This window comes from Felis catus, chromosome A1 (assembly GCF_018350175.1).
Source record: "Felis catus isolate Fca126 chromosome A1, F.catus_Fca126_mat1.0, whole genome shotgun sequence".
Lineage (NCBI taxonomy): Eukaryota > Metazoa > Chordata > Mammalia > Carnivora > Felidae > Felis > Felis catus.
Window position 1 is genome coordinate 126,438,330 of NC_058368.1, and position 21,429 is coordinate 126,459,758.

General features: G+C 37.9%; 1 protein-coding gene across 1 annotated transcript in view; it reads left to right on the forward strand.

The window, feature by feature from the left end:
* Positions 1-2,867: 2,867 nt before the first annotated feature.
* The window catches only part of RAB3C (RAB3C, member RAS oncogene family), a 307,888-nt gene continuing 289,326 nt past the window's right edge, over positions 2,868-21,429 (forward strand). Inside the window, exon 1 of the mRNA XM_045061019.1 lies at positions 2,868-3,447. Within this exon, the coding sequence (XP_044916954.1) occupies positions 3,319-3,447 (129 nt within the window). The 5' untranslated portion in view covers positions 2,868-3,318. The remainder of the gene's footprint in view (positions 3,448-21,429) is intronic.

The following is a 21,429-nucleotide window of genomic DNA, read 5'->3' on the forward strand; positions in this document are numbered from 1 at the left end:
CCTTTCATCCTATACCTTAGTTCTATAGGATTCTCATTAGTCCAACCCAATCTAGTTCTTATCAGCTTTTCTGACTTTAGCACCTATCTGCAGTGTGCACTTCCAATCCTACTTAATATTCTGAGCAGAAATAGGAGTCAGTAAGAGCCACAGAGGAGAAATCTTGGATGCACTTTGCTGCGCTCCACAAAAGCAGTGTTACACTCTCTATTCTGTTTTCTTAGGGGCTCTCTCAGTGTATATGTGTGGGGGTGGGGGGTGTTGACAGAAGGTAAGACTACTGTGTAACCATATGTACTTAAAAGGTTTTTTTTATACCTACTTAGCATTTTAAATTGGACATGATAGGAAGGTAGAATTACATTTCCTGAGCAATTGTGCATTAACCAGATCTCTTATTTTCATCAGGGAACCACTTATGGTACTAACTCAGTAACACATATAAGTAAAGTCAAGAAGTACCAACATCATTGTTTCTCTATTACAGATCCCACTTACCTTTTAGTCACTTCAAAATTCCCTAACTACTGCAAAAAGAAGGCAGCCTTAGAATTGTCACATTTTAGATTCTGGGCATAGAACTCTTTAGATGACATAGCAGTTGTCCCTTCCCCCCACTCCTTCCCTCCTAATGAGGCTGATAGCCACTAGAGGCCCTCCAAGTCTGGAACTCAAACAATGGAATTGGAATGCTAAACAGCTCTTAGCAGCATCACCAGCCGAGGGGTAACTGTGGGGGTGATTAATCATTCTGAAAGCATATATCTGCCCATCATGTCCACAACTGGCATATTAAATGCCTGCAGTCTGTTACATAGCCTGTGTAGGTTTCTCTTCTGAAGAGTACTATCTAAAATCAACAGTCCTTTCTGGGTTCATCTGTTCACTTTTTATTCTTTTCCAGAACTTTTCTCTTAATATTATTCTGCTTTGAAACAAACTCTCAGTGCTCAGCATCTTTAGTGAGGAAGTTCACAAACTGGCAAAGATGATCCTACTTTCTTATTCAGAAGAGGTTCTACAGAAGATGCTTCCTTCTATCCCTTGCATAGTAATGCCAAGCATTTGATTTCTCTGAATCAGATGAGTGACTGGGTTGAAAAACCTGGGTTATACCTGTACATTTTATCTTGCCACTGTCTCAGTACTCAGAGGTTTAGTTACAGCATAGTCTAGAACAGAACTTAATGGTCTGCCTTGTTCTCCACACAGGCTCTAATAACAGAAAAAGACAAGTTTGCATACACTTGATCCTTTTATGGTTGGGAGTCAAACAACCTACTGAACAGGCCACTTGTGGAATAACTGTGAACCAGAAGAACCTCTTCAACCCAAATCTTCCAGGCTAGTAATAAGGAGGGTTAAAGACCTCACTGCTATTTACTTGGGTGACTTCCCATTACCATTTAGATAAATCCAATCTTCTTTATCATCTTTCTCAAGTCCCCCATGGTTAACTCCCTAGTCAAAATTGTTGTAGTACATTTTCCATTTTTCTTTTTATGATCTTTTCATCCATAATTTCATCTTTGCTGATGGCTCACCTGTTTGAAATTTTCTTAACAGTTTTCTGCAACAAGGGCTCAAGTCAGTTCCAGGAAGTTTGGTGCTAAGCAAATTTTATGAGTCTGTCCTTAGAGTGGGAGGTGAACCTGAGCCCCCTGGTCCTTGAGAGATATTCCACTTTTAACCTATTTCCCTGGTGAGGCTGTGAAAGCCCACAACATGGCAAACATACTAGCCTTCTATGGACTTGAGCTGATGTATTTAGTTATGGTTATTTGTCCTTTGAGAGATACACTAGAGTTTCAGTGAACTAGGCAACATTTCACCCTGTCTTATCACAATGGGACTGAAGGGTATAGCACACAAATGTTAAGAAATTCCATTATTAGCAGTTTATTTTAGCTTCCCTAAAATGGCACACAGTTGTATCTCAAGGAAAGAGACTATGATAGATCACTGCTCCTTTGCCATTAATTAGAAATATTGATTCTATGATTAAACACATTGTTCATTTTGTGTTTCAGATTTGCTTGATTTCCCAAGTCGCTTGAAAGAATAATCTGTTCAGAGTTCTTCAGGAGAAGAGGATTTTGGATATTTAAAAAATCTTTTTAATGTTCATTTATTTTTGAGAGAGAGAGAGAGAAAGAATGAACAGGGAGGGACAGAGAGAGAGGGAGACACAGAATTGGAAACAGGCTCCAGGCTCTGAGCTGTCAGCACAGAGTCCTATATGAGACTCGAACCCGCAGACCTTATGATCATGACCTGAGCTGAAGTCGGACGCTTAACCAACTAAGCCACCCAGGCACCCTGGATTTTTTTTTAAATCATTTTGGTCTGGTTCATAACAAAATATCAAATTATCAAGATTCTGATCTTAAGCAAATGATGTTTTGTTTCATCCTAGGGAAAAAAACTTGAAAGTACTTGGTTCAGCTTCTTTTCTTAAACATTCTACTCCAAGTCTGATGCTAAGTTCAAAGGGAAGCAGTTCTCAGAATTTTGACCTTGATTTGTATAGAATCCACCTAGCCACTTTGATTTCCAAATCTTAAAGGAAAAAATCTTGTATATTAACTTTGACAAACTGCTCCCTGTAATTGATTCCTTGTACTTGATATAGTGGCCCATTGATTCCTTGCTTTCTGAGGATGTTTCTCTATTTTTATTCTGAAAGTCGAGGATTAAAATGAGCTATTCTCTACCTCATTTAAACATGGTGATTTCAATAGGACACAGTAGTTTCAATTGTTACAACCCTTGATGTTGCACATTAAAGAGCCAAACAATAAGCCCCCCCCCCCAAATATGCTTCTTTAGCATAGGATTTTTTTTTGAAAAACTGCATACACAGGGGAAGCTCTGAAAACAGAGGTAGAGAGTAAGTACCCTTTTGTAAGAGAAAACTGTATTTAAAATGAAATTTTACACTAGAAAGGGCTCTTATACCTGGAAGAGAGCTATTACCAGAGATCTTTTTGCCGTGAGAGGCCCATCTGCATCTGCAGGGCAATCTCTGTTTATCAGACGTCCTCCTTTTTCCTTCCTATGAGTTGTTATCTCAGCACGTCCCAATATTTATCTTTTGTCTTTACCTGAACTGGCATTGAAGTTGGTGGCTTGGGCCATTTCATGGAGTTATTCGTTCTTCCTGGACATCTCCCATGTATACATGAGGTATGCATGTTCATAAACTTCTGTTTGTTTTTCTACTGTTAATCTGTCCTTTATTACAGGAGGTATCAGCCAAGAACTTAAAAGAACATTCTTTCTCCCGTGCAACACCTAATGCAATGAAAAAACCTGAAGATGAAATTTATAATGACTAACAGTAGCTGCTGCTTCTGTGAAGTGGTAGATGCTGTTGCTGGGAAACTAAGTGGAAGGGAATTAGAGAAAATCAAAGCTTCTACATTTGCAGACTTAACAGGTGTGGAGGTAAGAGTTGTTTCAAGGGTTTGATTCTTTGTGGCTTGATATAAGGTAGTTGATTGTGAGACCAGATATTTGCACTTTTAATAATTGTTGCAACATTTAGTGGTATTTTAGGTGATGATTTATATTTGGAGCCGATAATCTGAGGAATTATTTAGAGATCTATCCTGGGAAAGCACGCGTGCACGCGCGCGCGCACACACACACACACACACACACACACACACACACACACCAAATGCGATATCTAAAATGTGTAGCTTTGCCAGAAAGCAGGGCTATAAATCAGTAAAATGGGAGTTTCAAATATTGGCTACCCAGCATGAAAAGACCTTATTACTAAATCTGTGATGCACTTATAAATCAAAGAAGCCCTGAGGTGGACAATAATTTATGTAAGAATTTTGCTTTTGACTACATAAGTGATTGCTCTAATTCACTACTTCTTTAGTCTTGATAACTCAAATTTGTTATTATTTAGTGAGTGTCACCATGAATTTATTAAGTGATTAGCTAAAAATCACAGATGTCCTAGATCAATTTACATATAAGGATAAGCAGCATTGTTAAAAAGCTTTCTACCTGCACAGTACATATACTTTTTCCCATCCCCTTAACTAGAATGCATTTAGAGTCTAGATTAAAATTACCTGGAAATTGTAGTGTCAAGAATGGTTAAAATAATAATTTTGTGTTATATAAATCTTAACACAATAATAAGTCATTTTTAAAATGACTTTTAGAGCATTGAAACAAACAGAAGATAAACCAACACCGCAGCCCTGCCTCAAGATGTTGGGATTTAAAGGCATGGGTGTCACTAAACACTCCACAGATGATTCTGATTTAGGTCCAGAATTACTAACCCCTGACCCAGATGATTACTTTTTCTCCAGCTGTGCCAGCTCATCCTTCATGCTAACGTCATATCAGTGCCTCAGACACTGCTTTATTACATCATTCCCCTCTACCAGTTTCTCACTCACTCTCCTTTACTGGGCTGGGCCATTTGCAACTGTTTAAACTGTAACTTCTATAAATTGGAAAGGCTCCATTATATGTAATAGTTAGCACTTAGTATTAATTTTAATGCTGGGGAATTACTTAAAATACTGACACAGAGCATGATATATGTGTCTGGATCTTCAGGGTCAGAACCAGGTCTGCAGTTTGTAAAACATATGGTTATCCTTAGGATGAAATTTTTTTGCTTGGTGGATCAGGTCGAGAAAGCTGAAATTCCAGAATCAAGATTTTATTTTGGGGAGGAGCTGAAGAAGGGGATTGTACTAAAATGCAAATATCCATAAGAGCGCAATCTGACATGGGATTGCTTTTCCTTTCTAACTGGACCATCATTCTTAAGGAAGATTTGATGGGAAATTGTTAGACCTTGAAAATGCTGGGCATCTTCAGGAACTCCCAGAATAAGGAGACGCTCATAAAAGTGAAAGTTGTTGCTTCACCATTTCCCTGTAATAGTTCTGCTTTCAGGTGTGTGTGTGTGTGTGTGTGTGTGTGTGTGTGTGCACCTGCACACACTTGTGAAATATGCATATTATAGTGGGGAAAGTATTTAAGATTACAACAGTCTTCTAAGAGTAAACAATTGTTATTTGAATAGCAGCAATACCTTAGTTCAAAATTTTAAGACTGAACAATGAGAGAGAACTTGCTCAATTAAATATGAAAAAGTACCATCAAGTTGCAAAAACTAAGTGTTATGTGAATAGCATTGGAATACACAGAGACAAATGGTCAGATGAAGAAAAGGTCAATAAACAGACACACACATACATATGTATATACGTATTTTAGTGCTAAAGATGGCATAAAATCATGAAGTCATTGAAATAATGAATAATGCACATTACATAAAATAATGTAAAAATGCATTATTTACATAGAAAATTAAAGCATTAGGCTCCTGTTTTATAAATAGATAAGATCGATTGATAATTCTGGGAAAACCCAATAAAACAAGAGGTTATCTCTATGTGGTAGTACTTTAGATAATTTAAAGTTTCCCCTTTTGTTTATCTGAATTTAAAATCTAAGTTATACTCATGTAACTTGTACAAAAATACTTTAACATTTTAAAAAAGCAAATATGAAAAGGTTTTCTTTTTATATCAAAAGCTTATAACTGAGAGATAGTTTATTTTGATACCATTATATAATTACTGAGGGTTTTCAAGAGCTTAGCCTGCTTATAAAAACAGAAGCACAAGGAATATAGAGCCATGTCTAAAAAAAAAAAAAGAAAGAAAGACCTGTAAAATCTCAGTGGAAGACTGTATAAATGAAGTAAATACCAGGCTCACAGAATAAAATGAACAAAGGAATTATCTTCCAGCAAAGTGGACACAGTAGGTGAAAGTTACACACTTCTACGAGGCACAGGAACTACAAGCTAGGTCAGAAGAACTCATTTTATCAATATTTCAAGTTCAAAGTGGTCAAACTAAAGGGAAAACAAAATTATTTTTTGCCTGTAGTTCTCTCTTTGCCCTTTTTTCAGGGACAACCCAGCAAAGATTGAAAATGTGCACAGAATAATGTTGAGGGTGGTGGCAGGCTGTCCACCAGAGTGACATGACCCGAGAGCCCACACAAGGATTGAGGCAGCAATATTTTCCAGCAAGCCTGTGCTTCTATTGCTAAGGGAACTGTGTAAATCAGATAAATGCCAAACTCGTAATTCACCCAGACACAGCTCTTCCACCAGCTAGGTCAATCCAATTATCTCAGAGCAGGGGCAATGGGAAGAGTGCGAGAGGACATATTAGGCAGCTTTCCACTGGCAAAAGGTAAAGAAATACACAACTCCACACTACCACCTACAGGGTGGCCTCTTAACTTATAGCCACATAGAGCTTCTAGTTTCTGTCTCTTGGCCCAAACCACCTTCCTAAGACAATGGAGCAGGAGCAGACTTTTCATTAAGTGTTTGTATATGCCACATATTGATTCAAAATAAAGCCCCTTTCTTATGTCAGAATGGCTCTAAGTAATAACAGCCAATACTTATTAAGAGCATACAATATGAGCGGTGCCTGGGTGGTTCAGTCGGTTCAGTACGACTTCAGCTCAGGTCATGATCTCACGGTTCATGGGTTGAAGCCCCGCATCAGTCTCTGTGCTGACAGCTCAGAGCCTGAGAGCCTGCTTCAGATTCTGTGTCTCCCTCTCTCTCTGCCCCTACCCTGCTCGCACTCTGTGTGTGTCTCTCTCTCAAAAATAAACATTAAAAAATTTAAAAAAAAAGAGTTTACACTATGCTGGGCACTGCTCTATGCCACTTGTAATTATTAATTTATTTGATGCTCATAACCTAAGGCAGTAAGTACTATATCCTCTCCATTTCCCATATAAGGAAACAAAGGTACAGAGAGATTAGGTGAGTTGATCAAGATCACACAGCTGGTAAGCGGCAGAGGTGGAGTACAAACAAAACCTTCTTTTTTGGCCACACAAGGTGTTCTGAGAGGGAAAAAATGGCTTAGTATAAGTTTAATGCTACTCACAAGATTCTAGCCACAAGATTGGGTCAATTAAGTTTTTCAGTCTGATCAAATAGAACAGCACTTCACCTTCTTGAGGGTAGAGATAGAGATGAGCAAGAAGAGAAAACAAGAAAGGATTGAGGAAGGATGAAGAGACACAAATCTTGGGTAATTAAAAGCAGGGCCCAGAGAAGATAAACAAACCATGATACATCCATATGATAGAATACTACCCAGCAAGAAAAAGGAACAAATTACTGACCATGAAATATAGTAACATGGAATAATCTCAAGTGAATTATACCATACATAAAAGATTCTGGAATCTTTTCAATTTATATGACATGCTATATGATTCATAATCTGAAAAAGGCAATACATTGAAGCAGATCATACTGGCTGCCAGGATTTGAGGTGGGGGAGGGTTGACTATAAATGTGCATGGGGCAGGGTTTTGTGTAATGACCTACTGTATACGTTTGTCAGAACTCTCAGAAGTATGCACTACACACACACACACACACACACACACACACACACACATATATATATATATATATATATATCTAAATTATATCTTTATTTAAAAAACATACAGGACCCACAGCAGTCAGAACCACTTCAAAATCTGCTTTTTAAGGAAAAGTCTTAGTAGATTAATTTTGTGCTTTTTAACATCTTCAATGAGCAGTTACTGTGCACATACAGTGTGGTAGGGTGGAGAGAACACACCAATAATAATAGCGTGTGGTCCTGTCTCAGGAAGCTCAAAGCCCGGTACATTTAATGATGTGAACTGATTCTCTCTGAAAAAATCTGAGAGACCGTAAGTAGGGAAAAGGATATAATTTTTCCTTTCAAATGAAATGTAAATTATATTATAGTGCCTATGTGTATAGTACAAAGTGGGGGTGCTTCACATGTATCCCAGGGATGCCCTTACTGAACGAAATAGTTCATGTATCCATTTATTTCACAAATATTTACTGAGTGTCCACCATATACTGGGTGCTGAGGTGTGGTAGTTAGCTTTAGTTGTCAACTTGGCTATGTTATAGTCCCTAGTTGTTCATTCAAACACTAATCTAGGTGTTGCCTCAAAGGTATTTTGAACACGTGATGTAAGTCCATAAATGACTGTAAGGGAGATTATCCTAGATAATCCAGGTGAGGTGGGTCTGAATCAGTCAGTTGGAAGGCCTTAAGAGCAGAGCTGAGGGTTCCCTGAAGAAGAAATTCAGCCTGTGGACAAAAGTTTCAACTCATGTCCAAGAGTTGCTGCCTGCCCTTCATGATGCCCACCCTACAGGTTTCAGATTTGTCTAGCCAGCCACCACCACCACATAGGCCAATTCCTTGCAAAAATCTTGATATGCATCTCCTACAGTTCAGAGATTCTGGTTGAATCTTGACTACTACCCAAGAGAGAGGGATATAAAAGATAGACACAGATCTGGTCCTTACCAATTGTATGGTTTAGTGGAGATGACATGGGAGTAATCTGGTGATAACAATATAATTTTATGATGGTAGAAGTACAAGGAATATATTGGGAAATACCTGGCCTGGTCTTCAGAGTGGGATGGATAAGGAAAATGTCCTAGATGATGGAAAGTTTCATTTAAGTTAAATTAACTATGCCTTAAGAAAGTACCATAAGTGTGTGTGTGTGTGTGTGTGTGTGTGTGTGTGTGTTGCAGGAAGAGTAATGATATGGTGTTTCAAGCAGAAGATCTAGCCTATACTAAAGTATAAAGACAAAAGGAAACATGGCATAATGGAAGAGACTCAGTAAAGCTGGTGTGTATAGTATGAAGGTATGAGAGGAAGGCTTTGAGAATAAGCAGAAGCTAGATCATGAAGGTCTTGTGAGTCCTGTTAAGTTGCTGGGCATGGGGGAAGCCATTAGAGGGTTTTAAACACAGAGAACACTTGATTAATTTTGGATTTCAGGATACAATATGGAGAATGGACTGGGAGAAAATGCAGGTTGGGGACTGGAAAAAATAACTCAAAGACTGATGATGGTGACATAGTCTGTGAAGAAAACAGGTAGAAATGGAGAGGATTTAATTATAGAGATATTTAGACAGTAGACAATATCTTGGTGATTTATTGTATTTGAGGAATAATAGAGATTGGAAAGTCCAATATCAAGCCAAAATTTCTGACCTGAGCAGCTTGGTGGATGGCAGAACCATGCACAAAGAGGGATGAAGTACCTGGGTGGCTTAGTCGGTTAAGCATCCGACTCCTGGTTTCAGCTCAGGTTCTGGTCTTATGGTTCGTGGGATCAAGCCCAGCATCAGACTCTGTGCTAACAGCATGTAGCCTACTTGGAATTCTCTCTCTCCCTCTCTCTGTCCATCCCTCACTCATACTGTCTCTGTCTCGCTCAAGATAAATAAATAAATAAACTCAAAAAGAGAACACAAAGGAAGAAGCAAGGGTAGAACAGGGCAGGATTCTTTGGTCCTGCTGTGTTTGAGGTACCTTTGGACACATGGATGGAGATATCCAGTAAGCAATTGGCTCTACCAGCCTAAAGGGCAGGAAAAGATATGAGCTCAAAATAGGATGTGGGAGGCCTTGTTAGATCAATGGAGACTAAAGATGTGGCTGTGGATGGGATTGTCTAGGATAGTAGAGAGAGGGTAGGAAAGAGATCAGGATAACCTGGAGCAACCTCTAACATATCCAATGGGGGAAAGGCAGAGAGCTTTCAAAATAGCAGACACTAGTTTTTTAATCAGGTTAAAAACATGACTTGCATGATAACCTTCTGTAGGATTATTTTTCTCCACAGTTCATAGGTGAATGTGAAAATCAGTTGGGATCTAATGATATCAAAGTATCTTTCAGTTGTAGATGTACTTCCTTTCTGTACTAATGTTGTCCAGCTAGCATGTGCTTTATGGTTAGAAAAGCTTTTTCACAGACATACATTCTTTCATTTAATCCTGAAGAAAAAGGCCTACAAGGTAGCTTAACATTCTTCCTGCTTTATAAACAAGGACATTGAGCATCGATTCAAAAACTTGTCCAACATTTTTAAAAGTTTTTTTTCATTTTAACAGTGTTCCTATGAAAATCATATGTAATATTACTTTCTTCTTGCATCTTCTCAATTGTTTCTTTCTTAAATTTGCCCCCTTTTTCCTATTTGGTGAGATTTAGCTTTACAGTCAAGTGTCTTTTTTCAGTTTTTGTCCAGTTCTAGCCGAGCAATAACCACTTTGCTAGAATGAATGCCCACGTGGACAGCTGTGTCATTTGCCTTGTTGTGCGGTACTTGTTCAGTGTAGATGGCATTTCTCCCTGTAAATCAGGACTTATTTTGCCAATTTGCTCACTGTTAGAGTCCTCACACAACTCAGGTGCATCTCAGAGCCTCTGGCATCAATCCCTTCAGTACAGCTCTTTAGAGTGAACAGAACATCAAAAACAGCCCTGGAGCTATGACTGACCCTATACTGCAGACAGGAAAATAAAGGCTCATAGAAGCCAGAAAGGCAGTCAGTGTTTCTTACTCTGAAAATAGAGTAGCCGGATGTGCATTCAGATCTTTTGATACTGTAGAATTAGCTTCTATACCTGCTGCCTTTTAATAAATAGCTACTTAGTATATTTTGAGGGTCCACTACTGTAGTGTTATTTTTTTCTCTTTTTTCTTTCTTTTCTTTTATTTGATTTTTTTTTTTTTTTGAGAGAGAGAGAGACAGCACAAGCATGGGAGAGAGGCAGAGGGAAGGAAGGAGAGAGAGAGAGAGAGAGCGACTCAAGCAAGCTTCATGCTCCGCGCGGGGCCCTGCTCCATCCGAAGACCCTGGGATGACCAGAGCTGAAATCAGTAGTCTCTTGCTCAACCAACTGAGCCACCCAGGCACCTCTATTTTTGTTTCTTTGTATTGGTTTGTCTGAGATTGAAATTGGGCCTCTGACTATCCACAGCAAGCATCATGATTTTTCTAGCAACTCACCAACTTTCTGCCAGAAGGTATATCGTTCTTTATAAAAACAGAGTAATAAAAAAAGTGTGAATCCTAGAGATTACTTTTTTGCTTTAGTGTCAGACTCTCTCGGTGCCATAAAGTAAAATTAAAATATGGGGATATTATTTTGTAACCTCGAATTTTCTACAAATACTAAATTTTATCACCAGGATTCTAATAGTCAGTTATAAGGGAATTAATGAGAAACGTCAGTATAAGTCTGTGGTTAATGCGATAACATTGAAAGACCCTTCAAGTTTCTTCTGTATAAGTTTATAAATCCTAAGAAGAATTCACCTATAAATACTTCCTTAGACTACCCCCAACTAGAGAACTACATAACATAATTAAAAACACCATATCCTTCTACCTAAAAGATTGTCTTGAAAATCAGCGACTTTATCAATATGGAAGTGACTTGTAAATGGCAAATAATCCCATGAAAAGGGCATATTCTTCTCCTTTTATAAATGAGTTTTATTTTAGGTAGGCGGGGCTTTCTTGCCTCCAGGTGAATCACCCTGCTTAAAAATCCTTGATGAGCAATATATATATATATATATTTTTTCATCCAGATGAATTCAATCATTCCAGAATAATTCCAGCATCAGTAAAAACAGTATGCAGATTTAGGCTTGGGTATAGAAGGCTGTTGATTTTAGGGAAAGAGCCTCAGGGCCTTGGTGAATGCTGGAGGCTAAGAGTGGCTCCTTTTTAATGGTAACATTTATTTCTATGAGGTTCTAACTGCTTGGTTCCCATAGAAACTCAAGTGCCTGAGTGTTGACCCAGGGAATGACCTCGTATTTCCTGGGATGGCTGTTAGGCCCAACATAAATCATTGCTTCTTTTGCAAAACTGGCTTCCAATTTAGGGCTTTCCACTTGCTTGACATATTATCTAGGCAATTTGGTTTTACCTTTGGTTTTGTTTCTTCATCTATAACATGAAGATTATAAACATAATGCTTCTATCACAGCTGCTACAAAGATATAGGGAATTATTACTTTATTACTTTACTTTTTCTTCAAAAATATTATGATACCACACATTTCACTTTGAAAGGAATTGAATCAATGTTACAGAATTATAAAAGGGAAAGTATTTTATTTGGACATAAGAAACATAGTGTAAAAAAAGGAACATACGTGTTCCGTGTATAAAAACTATCTTCCTACCACTACACCTGAAACTAATATAACACTGTATGTTAACAATACTGAAATGAACATAAAAAACTTATTGAAAAACAAAACAACAAACAACAAAAAACAGAGTCACTCACAAGTGAAAAAAAAACAACTGTGAACCTAATGAATCTCAGAAAATAGTAACTTTAAAATAAACTAGTAACTAAATAGTTTCATCCTTTAAATTCATATTCTACATTATGTTTTATTTTCACCATCTTTTCCATTGATATTTTTCTTGATTCAATATTTATGTTGTAAAAGTTAGGGTGGAGATTCTTGGATAGCAAAACTCTATAGGATTTTATTTCTGAATCTGCACCTAATGAGAACTGGCAATTAGTGTACTAGTTTGGGAGTAATTTTGTTTAAAAATTAAGGAACTCAGAAATTTTGTTGTTATAAAACCAAATACCAAAGCTACCTTTGATGTTATAGGAAATTAGCCAACAATTTCAAAAACTATCCTGCAGACCATTGCTTATTGTAAAAGGGTGGGGCTATTTATTCGCTCATGTGACAGACCTGTGACATGGTGGATAAGCATGTAACTGTAGGGTCATATTAAATTATAACCATCACATTTTTGCTTATGAAAAAGCAAGCTTCTTAAACTTATGAGTCAACTGACTTTTTTCATCTACAAACAAAGATCATCATAAGATCCCTACTTTGTGGGTTTTATGTGAGGAGAGAATGATAAAATAGCACATGTAAAAAGCTTAGTAAATGCCTGAAAAGCCAGCTAGTGCATGCAATAGTAGACTTCTGCCTCAAAAGAGTGACTTGGGATTACCTTTGTGTGATTTGCGCCTGTGATCCCTAAGAATGAGACAACAGATAGGCTAGGAATTTAAGCTGCAATCATTCACAAGCATATAAAAAATAAAACTCATAGGGAGAAAAGAAAAACTCATCAGAAGAATTTTTTGTGTGTATCGTTATCCCTGCTGTTCCAGAAAATCATCTGAGCTGCCTGAGTTAAGCTTATAATCATTTCATGGATTCCAAGCTAATGAAAGAGCTGAGTAGCTGCCCCGCTCCTGGCTTTGAGTGTTCGACTGGAGAGTACTTCTGACATTATATATTCCCTCCACCTCACTTCCTGAATAAGAAAATCAATTGCTTAAAATCTTATATGATTTTTATCTTTGTTCCATCACCTGCCAGCCTTTTTTTCCACAGGCAAAACCAACGAACCAGTAAAGAAATAATGGAGTAAATTGAACCCAAATTTGGTTCACTTGGGTTCAATTCAAATAGTGCTGAAGTGCTTGGTAGTGAATGCTGTGTTCCAACCCAGTATCTTCTCTTAGGGATGAGAGTAATTCTCCTTCAAGTAGCTCCTGGGATGGAGAACAACAGCCACAAAGACACTTCTTACGAATCCATCTGTAAGGAAACACCTGAAGGGAAGACTCTCTGCTTGAAAGTTCGTACAGTTATGTCTCAAGGCCTAACAGGTGACTTTGAGAGAAACGGTTATTGTGGTATGCTAAAAGCAACATAAATTGACAGAGCCTAAGAATTCTCAGCTTCAGCTGCCTCCTAGTCACAGTGTGAGTGCTTTTCTACTGAGACATAATGTTCCATTAGTCAAGGGATGAAAAAGCGAGATCAGAAATTACATTTTGCAGCATTAACACAAACTTTGCTAAGGTTTACAGGCAGAGCATAATGCAGAGAGGAAGCGTGTTATTATTCTTCATTTCCCAATAGGGTGGGACTAACCCATCCCCAGTTTGCCTGGGATATTTGGGGATGTAGCACTAAGAATCCCATACCCCCAGAAGCCCTTTGTCCTGGGAAAACCAAGGTCCAAGTTGGACACCCTCTATCCCAAACCACATTAGTCCTAATCCTAGCTACATCTACAATGTAATTTTCAGGTTTACAAAAATCCTTTCACCAAAAGTCCTCCCTTGTCAGCTTCGAATATAGTATTTTAGAAAAGAGAAGTAGAATCATATTCACAAAATAGCTTAAAATCCTTCCTATGACTTATTGGTGACACACAGTCATTCGTACATTGTATGACAACAAGGAGACAGTCCCAGGCCTCCTGCCCTTAACTGGGCAGGCAGGAGCCATACTACAAGTTACCTTAATATGCTCCAATAAAGCTCTGTGATGGTAGAAGCTCCGAGCGTGATAGGAGCTCAGGGAGGAATGTACTTGAAACCTGGAAGGGTCAAGAACAACCTCCCAGAGGAGTGATAGCTAAGCTGAGATCTCAAAAAAATTTGAGTAATTAAAGCATTCTGTAGTGACTTGTTCTTATTAGGAATCATAATCAATGGAGATGAAAGAGAGATAGTAGGTAGAGTTTCCTCAAGGGTCCAGTTGAAATGTATTGATGTCCTCACTGTGTAGTGCTGAGGACATTAGGATATGAAAGTTAAATGAGGGCAATGAAATTGGAATTTTGGAAAATGCTCCTTATGATGAAAGTATAAATATTTTTTTTTCTCTCTACCAAGCTCAGTAGGGTAGTTAGTGCGTAAAATGCTAAGAAAACTGTAAATATTCTAGTTTAACTTCTGTTTTGCCTATGATCTACAGAAGTTATTGTTTCCTTTGATTCTCAGTTTGTTCATCTTTAAAATAGGAGAATGTGTGGATCCCTCTTACTTGCCCTCCTTCTCTGCCCTGCTCCATTTTCTCCATCCTACTGTGTCTTAGGAGGCTGTGTACATGGAGACTGCATTTATAGGCTCCATGACTCTGGATTCTGGTTGGGTTCAGCCAATGAGGAGCTACCAGGAGAGCAAGAGTAGGAGGGTTGGTTATTTTCTTTCCCTGCAGGCTCCATCTTTCACATTCACTAGTAACAGTGAATACTCTCTTCCTGGGCCCTGGCCACCTGGCTGTAACTTCTGTCTGGTACCCCGGTGATTGTAGCCCCAGGGTTCTCTACTTTCCCTTAACGGTTTCTGCTAACTTTGCCCAGGGCTCTGCAGATAACTCCTTTATTAAATTTTCTGCAAATGACCCAGTTTGTGCCATCTTTTCCTGTTGATAAAGACAACAGTTATTATTTGTATCTCCCTAATATAGACATTAAGTTAAACTATCTGAAATGTCTAGCACAGTCTCTAGTATGAAGTAAGTCTTAGATAAGTGTGGCTCCCTCACTCTCCCTCTTCTTCCCATAGTGCACTCTGGCCTCCTTAAAGGCATGCTTCTAATTTATGCTGGTGTGGAATCTGTGCTTAATGTGATTTTTAATAATTTAACATGGTTCTCCTGGAAGAGGTCTTTGTTACTATGCAGGAAAACTATTGATTACATCAGGGTTATTAAGCAAATAAAATCAAGAAAATGCGTCTTTCAAAAAGTCATGACAACATAAAGAAAAGTGTACTTCAACCATAATTGTTTCAGCCAGAGTTAAATATGTGCTTTTTAATGATATAATATTCCTCCTTTCAGGAACATATATATTCAGACTATGAAAAAACTAAAGGCTCAAAAGAAAAAGATTTATTTGACATAGATAACACCTTCACGGACAAAATATTGCTCTCAAATATTTGTTTTGAAGATGATTGATAATCTTTCTAGCTCAAGTTTCCTATAAATTTTGTGGCAGGGAGATGAACTGAGAGTTAACTGTGACAGACTAGCCACTGAGAAATGACGCAATCCCTTTTTGTCCATAAGGTGATCGTGGAAGAATGAAAGGTATTCTTACCTTGCACTAGGAGTGACAAGGCCTTTGAGTTCTTCTGCCCAGGAATTCCTAACTTCCTTACCCTCTGGGGATAGTTAACACAGAAGAAGTAGTCATCTGTTGTGGGTGTGCCAGGAAGAATTTCCTAGACACTTCTTTGTTATTAAAGGCTTAGATCTGTGTAAACAATTCAGTTGGATTTCTTACAGAGAAAACTAATCAGCAGAAGTACTGTGACTGAGGGTTGAAGAGGGTCCTATGAGGTTGATAGGTCTCTACAGGCAGGAAGGTGGTGGGAGTTCTGTTGTCTAGAGCAGCAGAAGCAAGGGCTTACTGGAACGCAGAGACTTTGAGGTGGTAGAGCCCCAGTGCAATGCTGGCCTGTGTGTTGCAGGTTGTAGCAATGGCCAACTTCTCCATGTCTTTCTGGAGCTGACTCTTTTTTTTTTTTTTTCTTAAGCATTATTTATTTTGAGAGAGAGAGCAAGGGAGGGGCAGAGAGAGGGAGAGGGAGAGAGAGAATCCCAATCAGGTTCCACGCTGTCAGCGCAGAGCCCAACACGGGGCTCAAACCCACAAAACTGTGAGATCATGATCTGAGCTGAAATCATGAGTTAGCCATTCGGCGGACTGAGCCACCCAGGCACCCCATCTGTATCGGAGTCTTTTTGAAATGTGACTTCACAGCCCCTCTTATCAAGAAGTGGGGTTTATTTTGCCTTTTCTTGAGTCTGACCTGAACTGTTACTTCTGGCCAATGTAATGCAGCAGAAGAGATGCTATGCCAGTTTCAAATCTAGGCCTCAACACACTTTATATGTTCTCCTCATTCTCTTAGAACCCTGGAAATCTACCATGCACACGGATTCAAGATGGCCTACTAGATGATGGCCTACACATGGCCTAGTTTTTCCCCCATTCCTCATCCAATACCCAAACAATGCCAAGAAACAAAGGTCTTTGTTGACTGGCAGCTGGCTGCAAAACTATGTGTGAACCCAAGTGAGACAGAAAGAGCTGTTCCACAAAGCCCAGTCCCAGTTGTCAACCCACAGAATCATGAACTGAGAATGACCGTTGTTTAAATCCCTAAGTTTAGAGGTTGTTTCTTACAACCTTTTGTTTGCAGAGCAAACCCATACCTTGTGTGCTTATAACCTTGGGACTTTGACCAAGATCTCTGGGGCTTAGGTTGGCGTGGGGGAGAATGGTGCTACTTGCCTGCACGGGGGCCACGTTAACCTGAAAATAGCAACATCAGTGACTGTCAAAGATGTCTAGCATCTACCATTTTACTTTCCTATCTATCCTCCAGAATTTTTGTGCAATCCAAGGAAGAAGGAAAGAGAAACCCTCACCTCATTCTTGTGAAATCATTTGGTACTGAACTTCATAACTCTCTTAATATATGGGGATTTGGGTCAAATTTAATTTTAGTTAGGAAAACAGTAAAACTTTGGTTCTGAAGCTTACTTATTATGTCACATTTTAAAAATAATAACATGTAAAATATTTTGCAAGCCCCTGTTTGAAGAAGAAAGAATTACACTTCAGCTGTCCTTAGATTTTATACCCTGTTATCAACCAATGTAGGGGAGGGAATTATCAGATCACACATCTATCTGGAGGTTTTTGACCTCTGAGTTAATGTTGGTAATGCCATGTTTTTTAAGCAAAAGTTTGGTCAAGTTATAAGACAATAAATAAGTGTTCAAGTCTGAGGTAATGATTGTTGAAATGTTTATATTTTCAAAGAACTCTGGTCTTGCTAGCATGTGAACTGTATATTAATCTCGGCTCTGTTATTAATGAGTACTATGTTAGGTGAGTCATTACCCATCTTTGATCTTTGATTTCTTTATCTGTAAATTCAGAAAGAAGAACTCAGTAATCTTTAAGTTCCTTTGAAGGTCTCCTATATCTCTCATTCTACACTTACATTTAGATAGTCTTTTTATCCAGAGGCATGGTTTACTTCTCCATAAAATATTCTTGAACTGATTACTCTCTCCTATTAATCCTTAAAGCAGCTACTAATGGTAAGAGTGGGCAGGCAGCCAATCAGGCCCTGTTTTGTGTTATCTCTGACACTGTTGTCTTCTTATCTGTTACCTGTTTATGTATCTGGTCTCCTGAACTAGCTTGAGCCTCCTTGAGGATGAGGATGGTGTGTTATTCTTTTTTTGACTCTCCATTTTAAATTGTAACATGTAAGCCTAAAAATAACTCAGTGGAAACTGATACACCTAAAAATTGAGTGTATTAATAAATTTTAGCACACTTTCAGAATATTCTTTTTTCCAGTATTAGAGCCCTTCAACAGCACTGCATGACCTGTGGGGCTTTAGGTAAGTCATTTCACATTTCTGGGACCTAAGTTTGTAACTATAAAATAGGAGGATTGAGCTAGATAAAATAATAATAAATAAGATCACTTCTTTGTGTACTAATCTGTCATTTTTTAAATGCTATGGAAATTTAGGGCATACGTGTTTTTCACTAACCTGATTCTTCTGCTTACCTGGACTTAGTTATGAGATGTAAGCTTAGCTGAGAGTTATAAACATGTAACTCTAGGCACCAGCTCCTGAAGGCATGCAGATTGACCATCACAGGTAGTCTGGTTGGGGTGCCACCAGCGTGCTCTTCCACCTTGCACCCCAACCTCCTACCCTCACCCCCAACCCACATAGTATCCCACACTATTTCAAGTCTTCTAAGAGTTGATGCTTAGGGGCCACTCTGTTCTCAAAGCCAATATGTTGAATTGATTTTCTTTTGATTGGTTAGAAGGCTAGAGGTAGAAAGCTTCATCTAAACTCGTCACCATTATTTTGGGTCTTGATTATAATATATTGTAAAAATTTGAAATAGCTTTCCAAAAGTGATAATGATTTTTCTAAATAGACAATTCTATCTGTCTCTTTGGAAGTACACCAGGCTTAATAAAGATGTAGGTTACATAATCTTTTCCCCAGTCTGGAACCTGTAGTTGAATAAGTAGTTTGTGTGAAATGCAGGGATTATTACTTAGTACTCTTCTATTTTTCTCCTAGTTCGCATAATTATAAACTGTTTATTCTAAAACTGCCTTCTATAAGATAGAAATATATATACTTTGCCAAAAGACCTGAAGTTCCTTAATAATACTTCTAGTGAACCAAATGAATCAGTATTTATCTGAAAATGTTAACAATTTTCAAGTGTAGGAATTTGTATGAAAACATATAAGTAATCCAGTAATTCCATGAGTGGACTAGGTATAGCATCCTCGTTCCCAAGTGAAGTCAACAACAACAACAAAAACAAAGGCCAGTAAAATTTCTTTGTAAGGGATTGTAAAACAGATTATTTTAAAGCAACATTAGTTTTTATGAGGAAAACTATGGGCAGGAGTCTGGGCTTTGGACTCAGATAACTCTGAGCTTTAAATCCTGGCCCAATCATTGAGGAGGGCACCTGTTGAGATGAGCACTGGGTGTTGTACGGAAACCAATTTGACAATAAATTATATTTAATATAAAAAAAATAAATCCTGGCCCAATATCTTACTAGTGAGGTGTCCCTCAGGAAAATACTTAACCTCTCTACTAATTTTCTTTGTAAAATAAGATTAATAACAGTACCTTGAAATATTGAGGATTAGATGGAATAATCTAGACAAAGTGCCTACCATGGAATAGATATTAAAGAAAGGTTAGCTATCAATATCATATTTATGTTAAAGAAAGCATCATTTTCTTTTTATTCAGTTGGGATACATTTATTTATTTTTAAAGCACCTTACTTGTACTGATTATTTGTGAGGTTTAAGACATCATGAGCAGGAATGAGTTAAAAATGATTTTCTCTTTTAATTAAAAAGGAATCAATAACATCATGGGGATGTTTAATTTCTTCCAAAGGGAACACAAGATAATCAATAGCATTTCTTGATATGGATGTTGCACAAAGTTGAAATCAAAGCCAGTCCTAACAGAGTGAGCAAGACAAAGGTAACAAGACTTAGGCATGGAAAACCTCCAGAAGTGGTCCTAGAAATATCTAGAATTAGACACCCAGCCCCATCCTTGCACTGTGAATTTGAGTAAATTTTGAGTAAGTAAATCCCCAGGGACATTCTTATCTCTTATACCAAGTTTCAGCCATTTTATTTTTTAATTTAACTTCTAACAGAGATATGGTAACAGTGGTAGGAACAAAATGTCTATTGCTATTTATGATCTAAACAATATCATCACTACTAATTAATGCCGAATTATATTTGTTCTTGGCTCTTCTTTAGCCAAATAAATTATCTCAACTTGACCCTACCTGATGGAATGTTTCTGTTTAATAGATCTGACACAGACATGGACTGGTAACAACAAAGTGAATGATAGAGACACTAGATAAATACAAACAACAAAATGAATACTAGGAAATATTAAATAAATGTAGCATAGTAAAAATCCAATCAATAATGAATAGTGATTTGGAACAATAAAAAGAAACAAACTGAACTCAAGACAGAGATTTAAGAGATCATTCCTTTAATGATATATGTGACCCAAGGCATGTCCCCTTCTTTAGGCCTCAGGACCTTTGAGTCTGCTTGATCTTCCAGTATGGGGAGGTGTTCATGTTGCATGATACCTGACCTTCACTGTGGCCCTTTTGCTTTCTCTTAACTGTATTGTTCCTTATAGAATCTTTTAAATATCAAATTCTTATCCCAGATTCATATGTACATGAAGAAGGCTTTCCTCGTTTCCTGTTTCCCCAATAACAGCCATAATATTCTAACTTTAGGTAATCCTTTGATTTGAAGGCTTTGATTGTTGTTAAATTACAGAGATCCTTGGGAATTAGTAATTTTTTTTTAAATAATTAGACATTTACATGTCAGTAAAATTGCAAAGAAGACAAAGCAATCCCCTGATGCTCTGTAGGAAATGCTACCAGCTGTCTCCCAGTATCTGTTGTTCCTTCTTTTACAAGGAAATTCCTGATTTTCAGGTGGGCATTCACCCAGAATAGTGCTTACATTTCCCAGCCTACCTTGCAATTAGGTGTGATCACAAGATTAAGTTCTAGGCACTGTAATATAAGATCTCTGGTGTACTTAAAGGAATGTGGGAATGTTCTTCATCTTTCCTTCTTGCTGGTTAGAATGTGGATGTGAGAGCTGGAGCTCCAGCAGCCATCTGGTGACCTTGATAATGAAACTGGTAGATGGTGGTCTGAGTCCAAGCAAAGATAAAGTGCTCTTGCTCTGACTTTAGGGAGATTATCAGCTCCGGTCCACATTTGTTTGTTTAGTTGATCTCTGGCTAGTTTTTTGTTTTTTTGTTTTTTAATTTCCTCCACCCACTTAAATATACCCAACTAAGGTATAAGAAATGGGACAGAATTAAGTTCCCCAAACCTTTTGCAACTCTAGTTTTCTTCACAACCCAATCTTCATGGGTTTTTCTCCAAATAAAAGACATACTAGAAAACTGAGAAGGTATTTCCTTTTTGTAAAATATTAAGAAGAGATGAACTTCTCAAAGAATAGATAATGTAGCAGTTCATCATTTATAATATTTAAATCTGTCCCATGATACCAGAGTTTTTGAATTATGAGAATTTCAGAAAGTAAT